At 39.8% G+C, this 26,197-nt stretch overlaps 6 protein-coding genes across 6 annotated transcripts; 1 reads left to right on the forward strand and 5 right to left on the reverse strand.

Annotated features, from left to right (window-relative positions):
• Positions 1-2,721: 2,721 nt before the first annotated feature.
• LOC126599801 (protein C2-DOMAIN ABA-RELATED 4-like) lies at positions 2,722-4,335 on the reverse strand. Its single transcript, XM_050266249.1, has 3 exons — positions 4,140-4,335; positions 3,632-3,727; positions 2,722-3,253 (listed from the first exon to the last, which is right to left on the reverse strand). The coding sequence occupies exons 1-3, from the start codon at positions 4,299-4,301 to the stop codon at positions 2,963-2,965; spliced, it is 549 nt and encodes a 182-aa protein (XP_050122206.1). The 5' UTR covers positions 4,302-4,335; the 3' UTR covers positions 2,722-2,962.
• Positions 4,336-5,748: 1,413 nt separating this feature from the next.
• LOC126599800 (translocon at the outer membrane of chloroplasts 64-like) lies at positions 5,749-11,218 on the reverse strand. The gene is made up of 13 exons (XM_050266248.1): positions 10,825-11,218; positions 10,055-10,207; positions 9,711-9,835; positions 9,298-9,423; positions 8,937-9,119; positions 8,685-8,829; positions 8,180-8,348; positions 7,667-7,801; positions 7,323-7,523; positions 6,947-7,074; positions 6,818-6,869; positions 6,467-6,536; positions 5,749-6,172 (listed from the first exon to the last, which is right to left on the reverse strand). The coding sequence occupies exons 1-13, from the start codon at positions 11,025-11,027 to the stop codon at positions 6,090-6,092; spliced, it is 1,773 nt and encodes a 590-aa protein (XP_050122205.1). The 5' UTR covers positions 11,028-11,218; the 3' UTR covers positions 5,749-6,089.
• A 1,061-nt stretch (positions 11,219-12,279) lies between these two features.
• LOC126600747 (uncharacterized) lies at positions 12,280-15,573 on the reverse strand. The gene is made up of 6 exons (XM_050267391.1): positions 15,048-15,573; positions 14,449-14,583; positions 14,218-14,305; positions 13,427-13,521; positions 13,102-13,269; positions 12,280-12,772 (listed from the first exon to the last, which is right to left on the reverse strand). Exons 1-6 carry the CDS (start codon positions 15,397-15,399, stop codon positions 12,612-12,614), a joined length of 999 nt encoding a protein of 332 aa, XP_050123348.1. The 5' UTR covers positions 15,400-15,573; the 3' UTR covers positions 12,280-12,611.
• A 730-nt stretch (positions 15,574-16,303) lies between these two features.
• LOC126599684 (zinc finger protein VAR3, chloroplastic-like) lies at positions 16,304-19,321 on the forward strand. Its single transcript, XM_050266098.1, has 7 exons — positions 16,304-16,710; positions 17,262-17,379; positions 17,502-17,848; positions 18,290-18,412; positions 18,573-18,686; positions 18,813-18,905; positions 19,011-19,321. Exons 1-7 carry the CDS (start codon positions 16,349-16,351, stop codon positions 19,120-19,122), a joined length of 1,269 nt encoding a protein of 422 aa, XP_050122055.1. The 5' UTR covers positions 16,304-16,348; the 3' UTR covers positions 19,123-19,321.
• Positions 19,322-19,837: 516 nt separating this feature from the next.
• On the reverse strand, positions 19,838-23,049 carry LOC126599683 (ERAD-associated E3 ubiquitin-protein ligase component HRD3A-like). Its single transcript, XM_050266097.1, has 6 exons — positions 22,417-23,049; positions 21,807-22,298; positions 21,377-21,592; positions 20,817-21,140; positions 20,495-20,737; positions 19,838-20,325 (listed from the first exon to the last, which is right to left on the reverse strand). The coding sequence occupies exons 1-6, from the start codon at positions 22,972-22,974 to the stop codon at positions 20,107-20,109; spliced, it is 2,052 nt and encodes a 683-aa protein (XP_050122054.1). The 5' UTR covers positions 22,975-23,049; the 3' UTR covers positions 19,838-20,106.
• Positions 23,050-23,454: 405 nt separating this feature from the next.
• LOC126599456 (uncharacterized) lies at positions 23,455-25,530 on the reverse strand. The gene is made up of 4 exons (XM_050265838.1): positions 25,340-25,530; positions 25,145-25,194; positions 24,681-24,807; positions 23,455-24,363 (listed from the first exon to the last, which is right to left on the reverse strand). Exons 1-4 carry the CDS (start codon positions 25,452-25,454, stop codon positions 23,636-23,638), a joined length of 1,020 nt encoding a protein of 339 aa, XP_050121795.1. The 5' UTR covers positions 25,455-25,530; the 3' UTR covers positions 23,455-23,635.
• Between the last annotated feature and the right edge of the window lie 667 nt (positions 25,531-26,197).

Below are 26,197 nucleotides of genomic sequence, written 5' to 3' on the forward strand. Positions count from 1 at the left end.
CCATGCATTCATCTCAGATATCTTCATATCTTCATTGCTTTCTCAGTGTTATGATCCAACTTCAAACCAACTTCGACACCTTCCAAACCTCATACTCAGTTACTTGCAGATGAAGGCAGTTTGTTGTTTGATCCAAGTCACTATAGGAGCATTGTTGGAGCTCTCCAATATCTTACGTTCACTAGACCCGATCTAGCACACTCTGTTAACATGGTATGTCAATATATGACTCAACCAACAGATGCTCACTATCACTTAGTCAAAAGAATACTCAAGTATGTCCAAGGGACTATCAATCATGGACTACACTATACAAAGAGCTCATATTTTCAAATTACTGCATATTCAGACTCTGATTGGGCAACAGATATCAATACCAGAAGATCTATATCGGGTTTTGTGGTATATCTGGGGTCCAATCCGATCTCATGGCAATCTAAGAAACAACCAACAGTTTCAAGAAACTCAACAGAAGCCAAGTACAAAGCATTAGCTCATTGTGCAGCAGATGTGTTCTGGATTCGATCTGTGCTCAAAGACACTCATCAAGTTTTATCAAAGCCACCTTCACTTCATTGTGACAATCTATCGGCCTTGGCCTTGAGTTCTAATCTTGTATTTCATTCAAAGATTAAGCATCTTGACACAGATTACCATTTTATTCGTGAGAAAGTGCAAAAGGGAGATATCAATGTGCATTATATTCCAACAGAAGATCAAGTCGCAGATGTCTTTACCAAAGGTCTACAGAATCTTGTGTTTATCAAGCATTGCAGACACCTTGGTTTGGGGCCGTCAACATCATTGCAGCAACCTAAGCATGGCAATGCGACGCTTGGTTTGAGAGGGGAGTAATGGCTATAGAATATATGTGTGACATTAGGTGTTATAAGGTGGTTATGCACTGGTTGTTATGAGGTGGTGAAATGGATCAAGTTAGTTAGAAATATGTGGGATTGTAGTAAAGGGTAATGTTGTAATTCTAGCAGTAGTAAGCCTACTATAAAGAGGAACTAGTTAGGCATTTGGAGTGGTATCTTGTAGTTCTCACTTATGCAATATTGGAATCAGTTTTTCCTCTTCTTCCTTCTCTCTCTATCTCTCTCGAACTGCCACACATTCATCTCAGATATCTTCATATCTTCATTGCTTTCTCAGTGTTATGATAGCCATTGCTTGCTACGCATGCATGCATTTGCTACGCACGCATCTGCATGCATGCGATGAGCTCCATTTCTCCACGCTTAAAGCTTCAATGACGGTATAAAATATTTGTATAGCTGAGGACAATAAGCGTATCCAAATGAAGATGGAGACAGCTAGCTAGCGCTAGGTATAGGCTTATTCTGAATCTCTGATTGCTTCATCAAGTACGGAGGACGAATATATGACATACTTATTTTCCTGGGAGGCTGGGACGTCGTCTGTGGAGGATCCAAGTGTGGATCTACTTTATTCAGATTCTGTTCACCCTGCAACTGCAAACACAGTTACTTACAGGAGTTCAGATCCTCGCGGGATCATTTTTGTAAGGATTTCGAAAATTCGTGAATCGTGACCGTTATCATACATTGTACTGTCATAAATTATTTTAAATATTTTTATTTAAAAATAAATATAAACAGTAATTGACAAAAACTGACCGCACAATGTATGATGAACGGACACAATTCACGAATCTCCAAAATCTTCACCAAAAGAATCCGGAGAGGATCCTGTTGGTACTTACATAGTCGTCTATATATACACTCACTTGTATATAGCTAGGCAAAGAGGATGTACTTCAGGCAGGGGCCTGAAGGGAAAGATAAGTATTTGAAGCCAGCCCATCAAAGCGTTGGGTTGGACTTCAAGATCAAGTTTTGGCTTACGGTGGATCTTTTCATTTTTGCTTGACATCTTTGTTGAAAAAGCTGAAATTTTACTCATAATCAATGAACGAACAACGAGAGAAGTAACCTAACTCTAGCTATATAAGTCCATGCAAAGATTTCATTTATCAAATATCAATTTTACGTTATAGACGTTTATGGCTCCCCCTCTATGCCCGGCAATAATGATTCCTCTAGCATTATGATTTTATCTTCACCAAAATAATGATGTCGTACATCTAATTATTTTGTGGATTAATTGGATTTCACTTACTAAAATGAGACTGGTGAGGATGGAAATATTTCCTTTTACCCTGAGATTGATATGTCTGTTGACTTGGCAAAGTATGAAGTAAGGCAGAAGGAGGCACCGCTACTGTTTGGAAGGTCGAGGTCTTCTCATTTGGTTGGATCTGGCTTCCACTCCCTACTTGCTGATAAGGGGTGGCTGTGGGGGGTTTCCCTTGATATGTCATTGCCTCGGTGGAGACATGGTTGTAAGCCTGTGCTATCACCTCAGAGGGCTCTAGTGTGTGCTCAGGATAGAAGTTTTGTATAAACACGTCACCATGCTATTAAGCATTTTAATTTAGGCTCTTCTTTTTATAAGGTTTATAATTCGACTCACATAAATAAATAATTTGTTAGATAATTATGACTGATCAATTATATAGCTTAGACCAAATCCCCGACACCCCAATATCAATTGTATACAAAAAAGTTGAAATAGTAGATCGGTTGAAGTGTAATGATCTTACATATGTAATCGTTGTATGTCATATAAACGTACTCTTCTACCATTTCTCGGAAGACATGAAGGGCTTGCAATTTGATACCATACCCAGCAAGATAGAGACGAAAGTTAAAAATTGTTCAACCCTAATTTAAGTACATACAATGTGAGTTTGTTTTTGTTATACATATAACGGGATTTTTCGGAGTATAGAATGCTCCGGAGCACCATGAAAATTTAGCCTATCAACAAACCATCCCAGCTTATGAAAAAACCATTCTGTTTAGAATCTTACAACCACAACAAACCAGCCCATATACTACGCAGGAACACGAATTAAGCATAGAAATTGAGGCACTCATAATCCCTTGGAACCAGGAAGGTCAATCCATTGCAACTGGACTTCGACCTCGCCGCATTCGACATTTCTCAATCTGAGGCACATGTCTTGCACCACCTTCCCATCCTTCCATTGGATGCAGCTCTCTTCAGCTAGGCAGTTTGCCCTATCTGGTTGTATTCTCGATACCGTAGTGCCGCTTGGGACGCCTTCCAATTTCATCTTCAACGCCTCTAAATAAGGCGATATGCCGAATTCTGCATCTCCCATTTTGTCATCCTTGCTGAATGTGTCATGGTCAAACACAGTCTACAACCGCACACAAACAAACACCATCAACCAACTCACTTATCTTTTGGTTTTGGAAAGCACCAAAATCCACTAAAAGTCGAAAAATAAAGTGAAAATTCATCTAGACAGGAATGAATGGAAAATAGGAGAATCAAACATTAACCTATGAAGTAGAAGTGGTATCTAAAGCTAATCACGAATTGTCATGTAAGAAAGTTAAAACACATGGCAGTGCCTGATAGAGTCAGGATACCGCCACCGTGACATCTAACACGTGTATGAAAGTTTCTCTCCTAAAGATGATAGCCGTTGGCATCAATCTTCTATCTGTTAGAAATTTAAAACGCTTATCACAACAGTTGGAAGGAAAAAGTAAAAAGTGCTTCTAGAGCTTACCAGCTTGATAGGTATACTGGGGTCTGTAATAGACAGAGTAAGATCTTCATTCCACTCTGGGTTAATATCCTTTTTAATTACACGAGTCTTCAGTTTCTGCATAAAAAAAAGGTTTAATCCTTGCACATAAATAAATATAAATAAATAAAGGAACATAATCCTAATTCAACAAAAGTAAAGCATTTGTGAAGCTGCAGCAAAAGCACAAATCAGATCAGATTGAGATTATTAAAAAGCTATGAAATTCTCAATCAAAATTGATGAATTTCATCACAAAAATGAAAAACCTGGATTACAAGCCAATTGCAACAATTACAAACGAAAAAAAGGACTTTTTAAAAGGGTATTTTGATGATGCAAAATTAAAACACCCCACGAAAGAAATTAACAAAATTGATAAGAATTTATCAGAGAAATTCATAAAAAAATCAGATAAAAAAACAGAGCAAAACAGTAAAGTCAAAGTTGAAGAAATGGAGGAGGAGGAGGAAGGGGAGGGGGGAATTACCTGCTTACCCATCTTGATGACGACGTAGGGATCGCTGCTACGGACGTCGCGGACGGCGAGATTAACACCGCGCTTGACGCGGATTCGGAGAAGACCTAGCAGATTCTCCATGAGTGACTTGCTACCGCCTTGCGCCGGTTTCTTTGGTGAGTCCGTCGACATGTGTTATGATCTCCCTCCCTCTTTTATACTAGCCACCAACAATCCTCGTTTATTCGTTATCACCTACCAATTTACCAACCCCATAAAAAAGTAATTATTATTATTTTTTTTTAAATTAATACAAAATTGACCAAATGCAAATAACATGAACGGAAGCACATGACATTGTATCGTAGTGCAATGTTTATTAAAAAGAAAATAAATGAAAATAACATGATTGATTTTTTAGTGTAAAAATGTGATTTTTCGTTAAAATGAACAGTACTAGAAGTTTTTCGTTAAATTTATCTTATTAAAACTATTTGTCAACACATGTCTCCGACATACAAACATATGAAAGAACGGATGTCTGTATTATATCCGTTCATAATCAGGGCCAATACAAATGAAACAAAATACAAAGAAAGAAACCCTAATCGAAAATGAAATGACAATGTGTTGATAAACAACTGACGTGATCCGACAACAAATAAGAACAAAAATAATATGAAAAAAGGGAATATGGCCCTACCAAGTTGGTACTATGAAGATGGAATAATCGTTTTCTGGATTTTTGTTTTGTTTTCTTGCTTCTGAGAAATTAGGTTGAATATTCTTTTGCCTCTGTTTTTGTGGGGGCAGGAAGAAGATGGGTAAAAGTAAATTGAAACGAGGTAAATTTTGGGACTCAAGGGGAAGAGATGGGTAGGTGACCGGGAGATCCGGTTGTCAGTTTCTGGATCAATGGATGGGATTTAATTATGGGTAAATTGTGGAGGTTGACTGGCAAAGATGTGAAGGCCGCAAATGACGCTTGTTTGGTCGGTCGCCGTGGTCGTCGTCGACCCTCGTGGTGTGGCGGCTTACTGGTCTCGGTCTCTCATCTTTAAAATTTTTGCAGGTACTGAAAACACCGTCATGTAATATTATCATTTCACATACTATAATGTAGTTGAATGAAAGATTAATATGTCTCAATTATATATAATTTGAGTTTAAAAGTCAACGACGGAGTCAAAATGAACATATTCAAGATATCTTCTATCTATTTTCATTATGAGAAATTAAAGTAGGGAGCTACACCAATCTCATATATCGTTTTGAACAAAAATCCAAAAAACTAGTACAATTTTTGAAAATTTATGTGATTTTTCTGTGGTTTCTGGTTAGTCAGGTTGTTGAAAAGATCAAAAATCTTGCACCGGAAATGGTATTGGTATCTCATGCTCACTCCCAAGGTAAGGTTTTATGGTAATGGTGGAGACTGATAAATTACGATCTTTGTTTCTCTCCCTCTCCCTCCCTCCCTTTCTCTCTCTAAACCTGCTTCACTCCCAGAGTATACAGAAGAAGAACAGGATCTTCACAGTTTACGATATGCTCGACTCGTTCTTTGATTAAGGCAATGAACGAGTCGAGCATATCGAGCGACATTATTTGCTTCCAGTGAAACCAACCAAAATCCAAGTTAAGAACGAATGCAATAAATTGCAATGTGAAGGCAGAGATAAATATCGTAATGGCTGTGCTCATGATCAGCTTCAAACCTCACCTAATTACAACCGAATGTAACGTATCGAAGCAACAAAATTGGACTGTTAAGTACAAATTTTGGCGACAATAATAATAATCTAAGGTTCCTAAAAACTGATCTGATCAAACATTTATCCAGGCCCCCAAAAAAAACACCATGATCGTAAGAGTAAAGATTTTCAACTTCTCTCGAGTCTCTTCCATCCCGCTTCTCATTCGATTGGCTTAGACACATGGCAAACAAGTTTTTCACGGCCAAGCGAGAACTTCAATAAGCTACAGGAACAGCTTCCTCAATTTTTCAGCAGCAACAGCTGCTCGTTTGTTGGTTGGCTCAAGAACAAGTGTGTGTCTAAAGTCTGCAGAATGAAGCACCATCGAACCAAAGTTACTTTAGGAGATTGGAATGAATGAATTAAAAACACTCAGATGTGCTTAACAAACACACTCGTGTTCTGAGCTATGAAATAGAATACCGAAACAATTTATATCTGCAACTCCAATCTGAAATATATCTAGTTTGCACCCGGTAAACACTATTTTCCTTAAACTTTTACCCTTGGTTTTTAGCTTAAGGGTAGATGATGAGGGTAATACTGTCGGTCTCTCAGAAGGAAGTATAAAAAAAAATAAAATAAACAACCAAATCTGACCTTCAATCGCTTCCTTATAGTAACCCAGCATCTCCCTTGCAGTGCCTCTTCGGAAATAAGCTTTCACATTCTGAAGAAACATAAGTAGGCAACAATGTCATTGTACGATGGTTATAAAAATGTACTCAATAATCCGCACTAGAAGAATATGAAAGAACAATAAGAACTTCACATGACCAAACTATATTACTCCATTCTCTCTACAACCGACGAAAAAAAAAACTGGAAATTTTTAATCACGTAAAGTCATATAACAATGATTAATGAATGGAACACAATGAGCCCATGGTCTATAGCATCTACCCGATAATTGTGAATATCTAGTAATTATTACTTTTGGAGAGAAGTTACCTTTTTGTCAAGGTTGATGGCTTTTGTACAATCTGCCTCCGCTTGAATGAAACTGGACGGAAGAAGTAAATCAGAAACCTACTCCAAGAAATCAATTTAGAGAATAAATGTCCCAACAGATAACGGTACCTTCCAACTTCAAGATATGCTTGAGCCCTGTTACTGTAATACGTTGCATTGTTGCCACTAAGTTTGATAGCTTCTGAATAAAAGCCAATAGCCTTCTGCCACTCTCTATCTTTGTATGCTTGATTTCCCTAATTATTTTGTAAAGATGACAGAAGAGGCTTTAGAATATGCAAACGCAATTCGAAAGGAAACACGAATAGCCATTATGCAAATATGACTTGGTAGAACTATTGTTTGTGTCAATTCATAATTCATGATGTTGAGCAAAACCAATAGAAATTTGATATCATGATGTTCTACGTTACAAAGCAAATCAACAAAGACAGCAACAACTTGAAAAGCAAAATGGACGATAATCACAATAGCAACGACCTACCTTTTCCTTGGCAATTTCAGCAGATTGTTCCTTGGTGAGAGCATTTTTGGATGATCTGGATTTTGAAGCAATATCGGCCTGCTCCTGTAAAGACATATACATAGTGTGTAGTGCATCCAGTAAAAAGCGATCACCCCCATGCCTGGCTATGAAAGAAACTGAAACAGGGCACTTGTCATAAAATCCCAGAGGTGCTGTGACCTGAAGAGTAGACATCCAAAAAGTATAGGTGATTAGGAGAAATTAAAATCAGCAGATTCAGTACAAACTTATCACCATGCAATGAATACATAATGATACACGAAAATATTAAAGATTGGAGAGAGAGATTGCTGGATTTTCACCTGACAACAGCCTGACAGGCTTGCAATACTTAAGAGACCAAAAGTACGATTCCGGAAGTCCTCAGAGAGCATCTCCTTCCCCCCAAGTTTTGCAGGGGGGTCTGCTATAGTTGGGATAACCAAAATTCCATCATCCTACATAAGCAAATAAAAGAGAAAAGCATAATCAATATGATAAACCTCGATAAAAATATTAAAGAATTAGGAAAAAGAGCAGCATGTTTTAATTATACAGTGTCCTTAAACTGTAGTAAAGAAATGGAATTCAGGCATGTTAATCTTGGGGAACAAAGTAGCCTTAAAAGACTACAGTGGCACGTTGAGAACAACCACTATGGTTGAATCAGACATAAATTAAGAGCACTTGACAATCCAGTCAAGCTAATTTGGCTTCGTAATTAATAAGACAATCTGTACGTATGTGTGCTTGGAAGTGTGCATGTATGTGTGTAATGTATAGATATGTTTGCCTGTGAAAAAATTAGTAATAAGTTAATAATTAAAAATGGCTACCTTCAATAGAGAGCTGACAGCTGCCCGTAATTCATTCCTAATTGACTTGCATATCTCAATCTCCTCATCGGATGCCTCCAGTGGCCCACATATTTGCGCTGAAGTAGCAGGCTCCAAAACAGGCTTTACCGAATCAATCCACTCCCCATGATTATGTCTGAACTCATGCCTATAATACGGAACACAATAAACCTCAATTACTATACAATCAAGGTAAATTTTCAAAATCAAAAGACAAACGAAATGAACAAAGTGAAAAACTGCCTTCTTATGAACCTCATATTTTGCCAAGTTTTTTTCTCAGGTTAGAAATTACTACTTTTAAATTTTTATCATCTTGCACACACTTCCCCACACTTAAAAGAGTTTCAGCTTCCCCCTTCCTATTCAACCATAAGAATACACCAAAGATAATTGGAATAGAAGGAAAAAATATAAGCACAGTAACCTCAGTCTCAAAATTATGACATATACAGAAGATTGACTACTGACTAAATAACCTCACCTTTGAAGAAACTGCACAACATTGGCAAGCAATTTGAGGGATGAAGTCTTTACTTCACCATTTGTCTTCTGGCCATGAAACTTTTTCAAGCTTGGAACTTTTGAATTGTAGTAGTCCCCAATATTTTCATGTTTCAACACTTGTTCTGAACCAGTTTATCGAAAACTCAATCAGAAAACTTTCAAAACAGCAGTCCACCACGGAAAGGGAGCATATAATGGATCTATAAATCAAAGGAAAAAAAAAACATACTTCCAAAAAGCTTCTCAGTGGATTTGATAACCACTTGAACAATCCTATCAACTGGAATCTTTACTTCTTGAAAGCAATCATCAGCTATTACAATTTGTCTTGGACTGCGTGAAACTGCATAAGGAAGTTGCAGCAGCACGTGTCCAACACGACGCAGGACATTAGGATCCTTAGCAAACCATCCTGAAAATGCGGTCTTACAAGTCAAATAATATCTCCATAAAGGTCGTACCCAGTGCACAAGGCTCCCGCTTTAGCAAAAAATTAATAGACAAAAGTTACAAGTTTTCAGGCATGGATAGTTGCACATTAACATATATTGCTGCAGCCTGGCAGCATACAGAATTGCATCAATACATACCAACAGTATCCAGACTTGTAGAAACAGGTATAAATCCAGCATGAGAAACAGAGCCATGTGAAGCTCGGAATCCAATGATGCCACAAGACCCAGCAGGTACTCTAACACCACCAACAGTATCAAGACCTGCACCGTGATGTTAGCATTAAGTAAATATTACAGTATCATACATGCTGCACTGTTGAAATTGAAAAGAGGGGCATTTTTGAGACACAATAAGATTAAGAACATGCTGAGTATCCAAATAAGAGAATTTTCAGATAAGAATCACAAGATAGGCAAAGGAAATGAAACCAATTCCTTCAAATATGCATTTCCCATGGTCAAGGCTAACAATAAAAGTTACAAAACTCAAGGGGAAATGTAAAGAAGATGAAGAACGATTTCAGAAAGGATAAGAAAAAGAAGCTTACCCAGTGAAAAGTCAACAAGATCAGCGGCTACAGCCACAGCAGCTCCACTAGAGGATCCACCTGGTTTTCTTGAAGATGCTGCTGGATTGGTGGGGGTACCATAATGCTTATTTTCTCCAGTAATACTGAAAATAAACACGCCGAAAAGAATTGGAATTATGCAACCGAGACTAAAGCTGGAGTTGGAGAAATTGAAAGGAAAATAGAGATGTCATTAGTTGGTGTTGATCCTCAAAACTATTTTCTTATTTCAATTTGATAGAAGATCCTCACAATCACATTAGGAATAGCACCTTCAGCCCGTCAAGGGCCCATTCAAAGTGTACGTTCATAGCTATACATACCTATATGCCAATTCATCCACAACAGTTATCCCAGTGCATGTGGCACCTCCTTCGACAAGAGTGGAAACCACAGGATACGTCCGGGAAGCCGCATCATGTGTTCTTCCCCAATCAGGATGACCAAAACCAGTTACATGTCCCTCAATTTCAAATCTGCAACCATGTTACAAAGTTCTTCACTTTTAACACAAGTAAATAGTCTAAAAAAACTATGACTGCAAAGCAAAGAAAAAGTGCATTCCTGTGTCTAAGCATCTACACATATCGACTCAATGTACAGAAAAGATGTTCATTTATTCTTTCAATGTCACATTCGAATTCAGCCGTAACTGCCATCCTGGGTTCCATAGATGTTCTGCTTTTTTTAGTATAGTAATCACTCCCTCTCAATCACTACACACAGCAAACCTATCGAAAACGTAAAACGAACCTATAACACAGTTCAAGTTCAACAAGCTGCTTCCAAATGAGTAAGATCAATAAGAGCAACAGGCAGAACAGAAGACAGAGAAAGAAAGAAAAATAAGTCATGAAGGCCTTTTCGCCATCCGGGTTCCAACCCAATTCAACTATCAATACTAACCATAACTTCAATCAGGTTCAATAAAGCTAACCAAAAGGTAAAGGCTGAAACTTTCAAAGTTCCATCCTTTATCTTTTTCTCAGCAGCCAAAGAGACATACTTTCTCTTTTTCCACTCTAACAAAATATTGGGTTTCAACTATTTTCTCGGGAAACAAACAGAGGGGAAGTGGGTAGAGAGAGCGTACACGTCGGAGACAGCGAAGGTGAGGCCGGTGAGGGGGTGTGGAGCCTTGGGAGGAGCAGGCTGCGGCGGAGGAAGAAGCTGAAGCCGCTCAACAAAGGCGCCAAAGTCTTCTCTTATGGTTTTCTTCAGCTTCCTTGTCATCAGGAGAATTCCAGCCAAACCTAAACCCAGCAGAACCCACAGATTGGCGGCCTGAGACCCCATGAATGTGTTTTTCTTTGAGATTCTTCGTTCGAACCCTCCGCAATTGCCACACCAGCAAGTTAGGGATTTAGAGAGAGAGAGAGAGAGAGAGAGAGAGAGAGGAGGAGGAGGAGGAGGAGGAGAGAGAGAGGGAGAGGATAAAGCAGCGACCAGCGCAGCCTAACCTAGGCGGAAAGACGGCTCTCTTGGTTGAGGTATTACTGTTCACATACAGTGAAATATCACGAAGGGCCTCCAACTTCTCAACTTTTTTTTGTTTTTATTTGTAGTTAGGTCCTCCAAGTTCCTCATAATATCAATAAGGGTCATAATTGATCGTTGCTATAAAAAAAGAGAAATGCTAAGAAGACTCTCAAAATGTGTTATAACTCCTTTATTGCCTCACCTCACCGGCCTCAACTTCGTCGTCTCCAAGAGTCTCCTTAACATTTCTCATTAAAAAAAAGTTTCACAATTAATATGGATGCAAATAACATCTCCCCAAGTTTAATAGAAAATACAAATTCATGAACAATACAATAAAATTAAATAAAAATTAATAATAAATAAAAATTTAAAGGTAATATAGTAATATAGTAATATAAAGATGAAAATTCATACGTGTTAAACAAATCTAGTAACACATGAAATTAAAATTAAAGGACGGACATGGACGGTGAGGGGAAGGTAGGACCATTAGGTGATGGGGAGGAGTAAGGATCACTGAAAAGAGGAAAGGGGAACAGGCTAGGCGGAGGGGAGGGAAAATGGGGCCACCACCAATCCCAAAGCTAAAGGGGTTAACTGTGTTATGGGAAGGAGCGAGCAGCTACAGAGATCAACTTGTATTTATCTTTAATTATAAGCGATATTACTATTTTAAGTTACGTTATGAGAAAAAATGAGAGTAAAAGCCAAAGACACAATAAATTATATAGAAATGTTTTACTTACAAAGACAATCCTTGCATTCCAATTCTTTGATTAGCAAAAAGAACGATTTGTGTTGGGAAAGTAACGAACTTTTAGCGGAAAAGTAGAGGAGTCTTAACGAAACACTCATGCTACTCTTCACTTTTAACGTTAAGAACATTTTAATTCTAAAAAATCACTTTTGGTACCATTCACTTGCAACACTTTTTTGTCATTTTGGTTAAAAGTCAAAGTTTTCAAGTAATTTTCGTTAGTTTTCTAAAAATTAGAGCAAAGGAACAGCTTCCACATCAAATCCAATACCATTTGACACCGCAAAATAAGGCTTGTTCTGCCAATAATTGAGGAAAAGAATCATATAGAATAGTAGTCAGTAATATCAATTGGATTGAAACTAATTTAACACAAGGTCCACATCCCTTGGTAAAACTCGACACTCTGGTTTTCTTATTCCTTGTACTGCTAAACAATCACATCTAATGTAACGATAAACAATTTCCGTTTTCCAAACTATCGAATAATCGCAAAACGTTGCTTGTATTCAAACGATTTATAACTTCCGAGTGTCTCCTGAAAAATCTTTCTTCTTAGCATTTGATCAAGTTTGGTGACAGATACGGCAAACTCAAAAATGAAGTATAGAACCCAGCTACAAACTCGTCGGGATGTCAATTTACTCCTTAATCCTTGCAGGCTCTCCCACGGCACGCTCCATTCTTGAGTACCATTCACCGATGCGTGTGTGCTCCACCATATCTTTACCCGACCTCAAATAACGGATTGGTCTTAGCACCCCAAAAACAGCAAGGTCTGCCAAATTAGGTTTGGAGCCCCCTGACACAAGAAACATGTACATGTAAACAACCATAACTTACTTATTAAGGCTCACTCAGGCAAAGGGTTCACGATAGCGTTCTCTTCTCATCAAATGATCGTTGATCTTGATTTTAGTCTCTAGATGAAACTTTGTGCGGGTACATTCAAGTATCATCTAATAGTTGAGAGTATTAAATTTATTTCTTTTCTCATAAGCATATGCATCAATCTATTTCTGTGAGTGTCACTTAATTAATGCATCTCCTGGTCATTTATTAAGTAAAAGATAACCCGCATGTCATCTCTATGTGACAGAACCTGCATATGCCACAAGTTAGAACACATACCAAGGAAGTCCCGCCCGTTAAGAGCATCAACCCATGTTTCTGCTGCTTCATACAGGGATGCACGCTCATCAGTAATATTATATTTCTTCTTTAGTTTCTTTGAAACAAAATACATAGCTGCAGCACCAGCATACTTCACTGAAATTTTTTCTGTGTAGCTAAAATTACCTGCAGTTACAGCAAAACTAAGATCAGAATACAAATAACCACCAAAACAACAGAAGAAAACCGACGAGTAAGTATCAGCAACACAAACTGAAGAAGGTAATGAACATTGTTGTAGAAGGCCCATAAAATCTGGGTGCACAAGATGGGATCTAGTTACCATTGCTTGTGATATAGTCAAAGGACTCAAGGGCCTCCGATGTATTTCGGTATATGTTTGGTGACAACATATGCACCAAGTGATTATCAACCCACCTATACCACAACAAGAAGCACACCAAAGTTGTCAAAATTTAATATTCTATGCAACCAAATAAAAAGTATCAAAACTTATAGTAATAAACCTAGTACCACGTAATACACGCTCATGAATTTAACAGTTAATGATACAAAGATACCAAAGCTCAAGGTATGCCACACCAACAGCTTCAAAGCTGAAGCTCCATAGAGTGAGTAATATGCAACTTCTCAAATCATAACAACAATATATGAGTGTTTTTCATTTCACTCACCAAGTTCATACAAAACGAAATCTAATTTGCTCGACCAAAATCCATGTAAATCTAAAGAGGCTTCTACAAGAGATGTCTGAAACAAGGTTTATCGATAATGTCCATTTCAGACAAAGTTCCGAGCTCATTTCCCATTTTACGAACTTTCAGAACAATAAAAATCTTATAAACTTTAAGCTCATTTACCAAAGGACTGGAGGCGTGCATAATTCAAAGTGGTCATCAGATCACAGATTCTTCTATTCTTGTAATGAGCTACTAAGAGGTGATAATCACTCAGCAGCATTCTCTCCTTTTCTTTATTTCTTAGATAAGTAGAACCATTAAGATCATGGTTCAGTGGCTCACACCAGCGACCTTTTAGTATAATACCGCTCCTCCCATTTTATCCAAACACGAATATATGCATAAAAGCTAGCTTGAGGAAAAGATAACATACTGGCGCCACTTTTTCTCTTCATCGTCATCTGAGGAAGAAGCAGCTGATCTCTCAGGAACAATTTTGCTATTCAACTGATCAATTATAGCTGCAAACAGACACATGCTCAATTTTAATTGAGATATGTAATTATAGTACCTATATATTCAACAACGCGTAGATCACATTATTCTAATTAGAAATCCAACCAAGAAACTCAAGCAATCTAAAAACAGTCACAAGGACAGGTACCTGATGAGTCTACCAGCTGCTCTCCGTCCACCATTAGTATAGGAACCTTCTTATAATCAGACCATTTAATCTCTTTCTTACTAAGTGGGTTGACCTCCACAACTTTGTAGGGTATATCGTGGTAATCCAAGAATGCTGATACAATAATAAAGTATCCCCAACTCGTAAACAACACGATAATAACTATTTTTTGGATATTATTATAGGAGCAATAAAACAAATTAAAAATGTAGAAAACAAGAAAAAATGAAGGTGATCTTAATAACTTCAAAAACTCCAAATGTGGCACAGCATCGATTGCTTGTTTCGAGCAACAAGCAACCCCATTGCATTTTTTGTCCAAATAGTTCGATTCTTAGCGAAAGTTCATAATCGAGTGTCAACTACATGTAAAAGTTTCTTCTTTTATGAACATGTAAGCATTATAACTGCAGAGAAATTCAAATGTATGTTTCATCCATGCTAAAATGGTAAAATTGAACATTTTATCAAGAAAGCTCATCCATTTTTCGATATTCAGTGAAAATTTTAAACAGCTCAAAGGCAACATTAACACAACATCTCCAAAGCAATTCAACAAGTAAAGATTTAATTTTTACCTTTAACTTTGTTGCAGAAAGGGCAGGCTTCGTACTGGTAAAGCACAACTTCCTTCGGAACAAGCGCAGCCGGAGGCGGCTCTTTGGCATAGACCTCCGGAGCGAGCGACGTGGCGACCGCGACCGAAGCCAGAGTTCCGGCGACGCCGATTGCCAGCTTCCGACCCGAACCTCCGTAAAACGAATCGAGCCATCGACGGGGAGCCTGAGAACCGGTGGAGGTGGTCCCGTACAGAGCAACCTGGAGAAGACAGTAGGTGGTGGGGGCTGACGCTACGGCGGCGCCGCCGTGGGCGGTGGAAAGGGATCGGGAGAGGAGGGGGAGTGAGGCGAGAGTGGAAGCCCTTCTCATGGTGGAGCGACTGAAAGCAAAAGCAGAAGCAGAAAGCAGAAAGCCGATCGATTTTCTGTGGGAGATTTACTCCGGAGAGGTTAAGAAAGGGTTTAAGTCGGTTTTGTGATCCAACGGTGTGGGGTTTTGGGAGTCCAAATCACCGGCGGTTGTTTGGATCTAAAAATCCTAAATTATTTTTATTTTCTGTGATAAATCATCCTAATTATTAATTTCGCAGTCCAATTATTTATTTGGCGCAAAAAACCGCTAAGTTCTTAATTAATTCTATTTTCTTTTACTTCCTAAAACTATAAAAAATAAAAAATAAACATTTTTCACACAAAAAAGGCAAAAAACTTGTCAAATTTTGTTTTCAAATCATTAACCAAGACCATTTTTGTTTTCTAACCATTAACTAAGATTGTTAAGTTGATGATTAACTAAGATTATGAGAAATAAGAAATAGGTATTGATTAAAGCAAGTGAATTCAATCCAAATTATCATTAATAATACTCGTTTTTATTTGCAAGTGAAAACGATTTCTACAAATGATGTTTTTATTCAATATTGTGCTAGCTGGTTGTTTCGCCATAATAGTCTGCCTACTCAAGATCAAAAAGACTCACAAAGACATTTCGATCTCCTCCTAACTAGCATTATGTGATTTACCAGCATCAAAATTCAAACTCAAAATTACTGTGTGAAATATGAACCTAACATTCAATTTTCACTTTGACAAAACCCACATCTTTTACCAGTTACCATCATCTTGTTCAATTTTCACTTAAATCCTCTATCTTTATTCAATTCCAATTACATCCTCTATCTTTATTCAATTCCAATTACATCCTCTATCTTTTTCAATTTTCACTTTTTGCTCCCTCTAAAACCCATCACCCTTAAAGTACGTCACCTTGACAAAACCCTCATCTTTTACCTGTTACCATCTCTCTCTCTCTCAACAAAATGTCAGCTGCTTCAAAACTCATGCGTTTTGGGACCTCACTCCTCCACGCTCCCACAAGGACTCTCTCTCCTACCCCTTCACTTCTCTCTCTAAAACCCTTCGCCGCTCCCAAGTCTCTGCGCTTCCCCCGGTACGCCTCCTCTTCGGCTGCGATTGAAAGTATTGACACCGTCCCCGCCACCAGCACAGAAGCTCCGCCGCCGCACCACCCCTGGCCCGAGTGGGTGGCCTTCGTCGACCGCTTGAAGACCAAGGGGTACTTCACCGGAACGCCGCCGAAGGAGAGCGATGTTTACACGGATATAAATGAAGTTAAGGAGGCCTCTCTCAGCTTTGCTCGTGACCGCTATGATGTTTTCAAGTAAGGTTCTTTTTATTTGTGATATTGCTCTGTTTGGTTGCCGAGAAAATGTTGGAATTCATAAGTGTTGGTTGGAATTCTTAAGTGTTGGTTGAAGTCCCTTTGAATTATTGCCATTCTTGAGCTTTGGTGACGTTCCGTTTGCTACTGCAATTTCCATGAAGATATGATCTTTTTATATCTGTTAATTATCAAGGATTAGGAAATTATGCAATGAGATGTATGGATTAAAGCTACCTGCTTAATTAACAATCATGATTGCTTCTTATGGTGGCAAAGTAATCCATAGTTTTGCCATTCGGGTTGTAAGACTTAGGCGGCACGGAGCTGCTGTGGTAGTTGGGGAGTTAGTTATGTGATATGGATGAACTGAAAAGCTCCTGTACTGCAGTGGGAAGATGAATCTGATAAGAAAAGAGTTCATATTTCGATTGAATTGTGTCTAGTTATTATTGAACATACCGTAATATTTGCATGAGCATCTGAAAATGTGTTCGTCATTTCTTGCATGATTGCATCTAACCTTGTTTCGTTTTCATATTTTTGTGCAGATCATTGTCTATGGAAGATATTCAAGCAGTTGTGGAGGGTGGATGTCCCAATCTTTTCCGGAAAGCTGTGAATTCAGCAAAAAGATTGCGATTCCACTTGAGACTAGATGAAGGGGATGTATGTAATTGCTCTCATTTACCCGATTTTGTTTATTGTGCGGTTTTCACTTTTCGATGCTTCATGGGGAATTGCTTTATAAACCTTGAGAACTGTTTATGTGTTCTGGATGGTGCTTACAGGTTTGTGGTGGTTGTAATCTCCGAGGTTCCTGCGATAGAGCTTATGTGGTTCTTAAGGAATCTGAAGCAGCAGCACGTACAGTGGATATAGTGCGAATACTATTGTTTTATGCTCTAGACCCCGTTGTTTTTTCTGAGGGAGAGAAACCACCTGGTAGAGAGCTTCTGGAAACATCTGCAAGGAAGCTGCTCTCTGAGTTGCTTCAACTCAGCGAAACAGCTGTTGACCCATCACTTCCAAAGCCTGCTGCCAAAACTATTGAGAAGAAGAAATTTTATCCAAGTTTCATTGGTGATGAACTATCTCAAGATGTTGAAATGAAGAGAGGAGATTGGATGTGTCCCAAGTAAGTTACACCAGGTTATCGTGATCATCTCGTGCGTGTCATACCTCTTTCATTTCTGTCGTTATAATTTGATATCTTGTATGACTTTATGACTTGATCGGAGGAATTTATCTCCTCAAGTTAGGAGCCTTTTTCCCTGTTTTGTTTGTTGCGACAGATGACTATAGTAATGCACCATGTGTATGTGTGTGTGGCGGCTTTACAGTGGTAACACTACATCAGTGACGTATAGTTTATTTCGGGAATTCCGTGAAATATCCGCATCTGGAGCTTGTATACTTTATTTTGGGATTGATTGTCTTGCTTCGTATATGGATATAATAAAACTCAGTTACTGGAATTGGTTGCCGAATCTTTTAGTCAATTATTTGTTGTTCTTTTCACTTGTTGCAGTTAGTAGTGAACTAGTTTTCATGATAAACTGTTGTTATCTTGTTGCAGGTGCAATTTTATGAACTTTGCTAAAAATTTAAGATGCCTACAATGTAAAGAAGATGGCCCAAGAAAAGCTGATGCGGGTGATCTTGAAATCGAAATGAAAAAGGGAGACTGGATCTGCACCGAGTAAGCCACATCTTCTGCATGAATCCTTACCTTGTAATCAGTTTTTTCAGAGAATGTTGTTGTTATCAGTTTGTCACAGAATTACGATCCTTGTCTAGCTTACCACCATAATCTCGAGTTCCGAGTTTAACGTATCTTTACTGGTTGCATTTTGTTACAGATGCAGTTTCATGAACTTCTCTAGAAACATACGCTGCCTAAAGTGCAAAGCTGAAGGGCCAAAGAGAGTCGGTCCAGATGTTGAGATGAAGAAAGGAGACTGGACTTGCCCAAAGTAAGTCTTCTTTTTGTCCTGACAACCAACAGAGATCAGCAACTCTAAAGTATTTAAACGGAGTACGCTATTTTTTTTTTTTCTCTAAGTAAAGTTCTATTTGATCACTTAGCGTAAGTTCTTCAGGTGTACATTCATGAATTTCGCAAGCAATAGGAAGTGTTTGCGTTGTCAAGATCCACGGCCCAAGAAAAATCCTGCAGACTGGGACTGTCCCTCGTAAGCATCTCTTCCTCTTTCTTTGTTTGCCTGTGTGTGGGGTGTTGTTTTAGATTTGATATCAACGTCAACTGCGTATTTACAAGATGTTTTCGTGTACTGCAGATGCGATTTCTTGAATTATGGCAGAAACGCGGTTTGCCTGAAGTGCAATGGTAAACGCCCTAAAGAAGAAACTACCGAGTACGAGGAGCAGATGTGGAGGCGTCCGCGCTAGTGTATTGTTACTAGGCCCAAAGACATTGTTTTCTAGGGAGTTATGTGCATGACATGCTTGCTTACGGTGAACCTTGAGGACTCCGTAACATATCAGGCTAGTGACTACATAGACGGGAGAGTGATGAAATGTTTGCTGTTTTAGCTTATATACTGCCAAGGACAGGAACCATTAGTGACCAATGATTTTATAGTTTCTATGGAAAGGTGTTCTACGAGGTCGCACTTGGTGCGATGGCAAGTGCCTTCGCCCATGAGCGGTAGGTCTCGGGTTCGAGACTTGGGAGCAGCCTCTCCATAAATGGGGGTAAGGCTAGCCGACATTCACCTCTCCCAGACCCTGCGTAAAGCGGGAGCCTTGTGCACTGGGTACGACCTTTTATGGAAAGGTGTTCTACGTAAGGTTTTCAACTCTCAACAACAACAAAAAAATCTTATTTCACTAAACGGGATCGGCTGTATGAATCCTAGACCGTTGTAGGCTCGGTTTTGCTTCAATTCTTCTGTTAGCTCCAAATACTCCATGTTTTTGCATAATTTAAAGTCTTCATAAATCTTCCTCTATCCTTTGTACTCTGAGCCTCTGTCACAGTCATATTTTTTAACCGGAGCATTTGTAGGTTTTTGTTTAACATGTCCAAACCATCTTAACCAATTTTCTTTCATTTATCTATTTTAAATGTTGAAGACTTTTTAACTAAAATGATCCTTGAAAATGTCATAACTCGTCACTTTGATCATTGACAAAAATAATCAATAAAAGTGTTCTTTAATTTGTACACTGTAAATCATTTTGGTCATCCGGCAAAAATATGTCAATATCCTCCTTAATTTATCACGCAAAGTTAAGAGGCAAACGCATCTTCGTTTCCTACGTGCTCAAGTCTCTCTGTGGTACAATTTGTCCCAAAACATCGAAACCTTATCTCCACATAAACGATGGAAGAGCCTTGTCGTTCTTGGAAGACCACTGTTGCCAGCTAAACTACATGGGTGGCGCAACATGCTCATTCGGGTGGTGCAGTGCAGCCATCGCATCAGGGGCAGCAACAGCATGCCTGCGTTGTCGCTCGCGTAGATACAAGACGGTAAGGAGGCAAACAAAAAGAGTCAATATCGTCGCGTTTCCTTCATCAAGTAGCACGGTATCTACCCATTCTTCAACCTTGGGATAGGCTTCGGGCAATGAATCGATTATATGTACCTGCATACGGACCCAAAAACAGAAGATCGCTAATGAATGAAGATTCCAAAAATGAAAATAACCGGAAACAAAGCTTAATTATCCAAAGCAAGCTCATTCTGGACTATTAATGGCAGAGATTAACTATTATATGAGAAGGCACAAGGAAAGTAAAACAAACAGAACTTACCAGGAAACCATCAGCATAATTTTTTCGTATCCATAAGCTTGTGAGGGCTAGCGTGACAGGCAACTTTGCTGCCGAATCAATCTCTAGGGCTTGATCATAGTAACGCTTTGCAAGATGAAGATCCAAAGGCAGCCCATGTCCGTGCTCATGCATGTAACCAAGGTTGAACATGGCTTGGGCGTTAGACTGGGACCTTGCATGCTTGTAAGCCTCTGCCGCTCGTTCATAATCCCTCTCAGTACCCTGAGAAAGGAACAAGGAAAACCAAAATACATCCCGAAGCTAGAGCAGTGACAAGCATGTTTCAGCATGAGATAGCTACCTGACCATAGTAATACGCATCCCCAATCAGCAAAGCAGCGTGTTCATTACCCTGCTCAGATGCTTGCCACCATAATGAATGTGCTCGCTGATGCCTTTCTGCATTAGTGCACAAACCGGATTCTCCCATGCACATGCTTCGCTCTCCATATTTGTCAAGAATCCATGCAGCGTTACTCTGCGCTACCTCATAGCCTAACTCGGCCATCCTTGAATACAAGAAAAATGCCTTGCCCACGTCCCCTCTTAAGTATGATTCAAGTGCCCATCGAGACAAGGAGCTCCACGGTCCCCTTTCTGCAACTAATTTGTATAATGCAGTGGCCTAAAACAAATTGAACCATAATCATGAATCGAAATTAATTAGTGCATAAGTGCCCTGGTGCATCTTAAGATCATTTACTTAGAATTAAATAGCGAAGTAAATTTTTCATTTGACAAATACAAACAAATTAATCGTCACAAAATCAAGATTATCTTGCATATTCTGTTTTCTTATGCCCGAACAGAAAAGAGAAACGGTATGTAAACTAAACAAACATAAAAGAACAGCGAGTTTACCCGTGGAAGATTCTTCTTAAGCCCGACTCCTGTATGAAACATCTTCCCTAGCTGGTAGAATGCCTTGGGTTGACCAGCATTCGCAGCAAAGATGAAGTATTGACATGCAAGTTTAACATCTCTCTTTACCCCAATTCCTTTGAGATACATTACTCCCAGGTTATAGTGCCCGCCACCTTCTTGATTATCAGCAGCTTTCTCAAAATACTCCTTTGCCTACAACGAAAAGGATTGGCCGTAACATATGAATCAATCAACCTATCAATGTATCAGAACAAACTCAACATCGGAAAAAATGATCTCGAAAGTTATTACAACTAACAATGTGGGATTTCATTCGCAAGGATTGCTAATTGAAATGTGTAACAAAATATAGAAACACATAAAGCTTCAAGATACACATAGAGATAGAGCCAAGGAGCATTCTTACTTTAGTGTAGTTCTTCTTCTTCACCCCATATCCTTTAACATACAAATACCCAATCCCGTTATATGCCGAATAATGATCCTGTTTGGCTGCAAGTGTAAGCCACTCCAGAGCCTTGGTGTAATTCCTCTCAACACCAGCTCCCCTAGCATAAATCTCTCCGAGGAGCTCCATCGCCCGAGGCTCTCCCTTCTCCAACGCCTTCAGAAACCACGACAACGCCTTGGCGTGGTCGCGGCGCAACCCTCTCAGCCCGAAATAGTAAAACAGGCCCAGCTTATACATTGCCGCGGAGTTTCCCTTCTGAGCTTGGTACTCCAAAATTTGAAAGTCCTCGTCTTCTTCGCCGCGGCTCTTCCTCAATGCCTCCTTGTTCTCCTCCGCTCCGCTGTGGATCCTCACCGCCTCGATCACCGGCGAGTCCCTCGAAATCAGGAAGCTATTCACAGCTGCCTCGGCCAATTCCGAGTACAATTTCACCGCTTTATCAAACATCTGCAAAAAACCAAACAAAATCCAAACAGAGAACAACAAAATCAATCCTTCAACTTCCTCCTCTTAACTCCGCAACCAAACAGAGATCGATCGATCAAACTCGAAAGAGATTCCGTACATCTTGCCTGAAGTAAGTATACGCGAGGGCCATCTTCGACTGCATGTTGCCGCCCTCGGCGGCGAAGTAATGGTACGCGAAAGCCTTGGCCTTGTTCTGCTTCCTCATCTGGCCCGTACCGCACAGAAACCCCAGAACGGACCGCGCGTGAGGGAGGCCGCGGGAAGCCGAGTCCTCGATCTCGGAAACGGCGGCGTCCATGAGCGCGGTGTCGCCGGAGCTAACGGACTTTATTAATTTGGATACGGTGGAGTAGTATCCGTCGTCGGGGTGGGTAGCCGGGTCGGCCTTAAAGGGGTCGGGTTCGAAGATTGGGCGCCAGGATCCCGGGTCGAGCTCCTCCTCGGACTGCGCGGCGTCGGAGTAGCCAAACTCGTCCAAGTCCGGCGACTCATTTGGAGCTGAGTCGGCGGCGGGCGGCGAGTCGTCGGGCGGGGTGGGGGTGTTTAGGAGATCGTCTTGCGAGAGAACGAGGATGAAGGGACGGGCGCAGAGAGAGAGGGGGAAGAGAGAGAAAATCAGGAGAGAGAAGAGGAGCTTTCGAGCTGCAAAATTCATTGCTGTTGCCAAATACTCACAGAATTTTGGAGAAGATGGAGAGGAAGAAGAAGATTGGGAATTTGTTAAGAGAGAAGGGTAATATTGGGACGAAATGAAAGTTTGTTTTGTATACTTGCCACGTAGCATTTTGTCATTTGGCGAATCACATTCTGCCACGTAAGCAGAGTAGAGAAATGTTCAAGAATGATGCATGTTTTGATTCCCTAAAAATGTCTTTCTGGATATTCCTCAATGTCCCGGCTATTCACGGAACGTGAGAAACAAATGAATAAGCATATGGTTCCGGAAAAAATCGAAGAATTTCTTGGGAATCCTACAAGATCCATTCTTTCTTTTTTCTCTGACATATGGTCAAAACTTCATTTGAGTTCAAGAATGATATATATTTTAAGATGTTAAGAAATAAAGTCACTGACGCAACAATTCAATTCACTAACGCTATAGTTTGTCAACAAAATAAACGAAAACGAATTTCCATAACCGGAAAAAATATGCGTTCGGGCGCATTTCATTGCCAAGAAATAAAGTCATTCACAAAATGGAAAAGGGGAGCAACCTCTAAACTCTAACATAAACAGAAGCATCTCGCCATTTATTATTACTCATCATATACGAGTACTTGGCACAACGGAAATGTTGCATTGACGAGTACTACACTTCACTCAACTGAAAACTCAAACAACATGGTGTGGCTGTACTTCTCACCGGGTTGAACAACAATAGACGGGAAGTTCGGTGTGTTAATTGCATTCGGGAACCCTTGTGTCTCCAGACAGAACCCGGCATGCTTTCCATAGACAGCGCCTCCTTTGCCGACAACCCCATTGACATAATTCGCGGTGTAAAACTGCATCCCGGGGGCATTGCTCCATAGGTTAAGGATCCTCGAGCTGGATGGGTCCTTCACTCTTGCAGCATGTTTCAGGCCTTGTTTCTCTTCCCCATAGTCGAGCACATAGTTGTGGTCATACCCTATACCGACCTCATGGATGGACTCACCGACCCTCTTCTCGGCAGTGAAATCAAAGGGCGTGCCTTTAACCGGCTTGATTTCACCTGTTGGGACTGTGTTTTCATCCACAGGGGTAATATGGTTTGCCCGAATTTGAATTGCGTGGTCAAGTATGTTGCCCGAGTTATGTCCAGCTAAGTTCCAGTATGTGTGCTGAGCCAGGCTGACCGGGGTGGGCTTGTTCTCAGGCACTGCTTCCATGTCAAGTCTCATTGTCGTGCTTGAAGTAAGCGTATAAGTTGCGGTCAGCGAAAGATTCCCGGGGTAACCTTCCTCCCCATCATGACTGTGATACTTAAAAGTGATGGACGGGTTATCGCCCTTTTTATGTTCTGCTACCTTCCATATCTGCTTATCGTACCCCTTGTGACCACCTAATGCAACAGCAGGATGATTTGAGTGGCGTAAATATAAGCAAGCACAAATGAAGGAAAATAAAACACAAAGAATTACCGATACCATTACTCAAACGAAAAGAACGTCTGTTTTGGTGAAAATCGAAGACATTAGGCTTGAGACAATATTCAAAATTCGTTCATGTCTCGATAGAGAATTAACGAAGAAGCCTTGGAAGAAACCGAACGCACGCTTATTTGTTTATTACAACGTAATTCAAACATCATAAAATTCAGCTGCAAATTAGCTAATCGAAAAGCAGTAAAAACGAGAATCAATGGTAACAATTCCATACCATGGAGACTGTTCGGAGGTCTGTTGATAGGCAAGGAGTACTCCGTTCCATTGAGCGTAAACCTCCCATCTTTGATTCGATTAGCAACCCGACCCACAATGCAGCCAAAGTAAGGAGCAAGTCCTTTCTGATCACGCATGCATCCACATTCAAAGACGAAACAAAAACATTAAAACAAAAGGTTAAAACGATCATACGAAAAGCTCAGCATTCCCATTCCTAATGCAAAACTCCAACATTTAATCCCAAAATCAACAAACAAACGATAACAACCAAGCCTTATCCCACTAAGTGGGGTGGCTGTATTAATCATATAACGCCATTGCGCTCGGTTTTTGCAGCGTATACAGCTTATGAGTTATGAATGCATTAGATCAACACACAAAGAACCAATTTTTGCATGATATCTCAAACAACATGATCAAAGAGCAAAAGGGTTCTCAGAAAAAGTGAAAGAAATTTACCACATAGGGATCCACGGAGTCGAATCCAAGAACAACATCAGCCAATTTTCCTGCAAAGTTCACCAACCAACAATCCAAACAAAAATCAGCGACATTTTTCAGATCAAAAGCACAAAATAAAACAGAAAGCATTATTCGATTAACCAATTAACTGAGAATCCAAACGGGAGATTATTTGATTGGATAGAAAGATACCGTCTTTTCCCGGAACAGACAAGGAAGTGATGGTGCAGCCAAAGTTTGTGATGAAGGCGCGCATGCTCCCATTGTTGAGCTCAAAGATTTCTGGTTTCTGGTTCGCATCCGCCATTGTTGTCGTTGTCGATGTTCTTCTGATCGGAGGGGAGAGAGAGAGAGGTTATTGGACTCTGATGCGTGTTCCAAGTGTTTGTACGGGTTTTTGAGTTGTTGGGTGTGACGTCATGTGTCCCAGATATGTTGCGGCTTGGTTGTCGTTTTGTTTCTGACTTTGAACGGACTACTTGCCGGTCCTCTCTCAGTCTCAATCCAAGTCACGCGCCACACACGTGACCGTTACAAATTGGAGAAATTTTGTCAAAACTTTGGTTCAGGATTGTTATTTCACAAAACAACTCGACCCGGGCATAAGCCCGGAAGAAAAGGAAAGAATACATAAAATATTATGAGGCCACGTGCAGTGGCGGAGCTAGGAATTTAAAGCGATGTGGTCAAAAAATAGCTTTAAAAATTCGATAATACTTTTATTTATAATTGTGCACGACGTGCTCTCATATTTTCAAAACGTCGTCTCAGAACACCATTATCAGTAGAATCAAATACATCTTTCACATTGTACACAACCAACTATCATTCAACTATTGATCTACCCATCCTATTACGATGTGGATTCTCCATAATTTTCATCACTGAAAAACTCTTTTAACTGAAGCAGTTGCAACAGGTAAAATCAATGCTAATTTCACTAATAAGCACCAAGGGATACTGTATATCCCTCTTTGTCTCTGCCAACTTTTGTACAAGGCTACTAATTCCTTTCAACGTAGTAGCATTGTTAAATTAAAAAAGTATTAA

This window comes from Malus sylvestris, chromosome 14 (genome assembly GCF_916048215.2).
Source record: "Malus sylvestris chromosome 14, drMalSylv7.2, whole genome shotgun sequence".
NCBI lineage: Eukaryota > Viridiplantae > Streptophyta > Magnoliopsida > Rosales > Rosaceae > Malus > Malus sylvestris.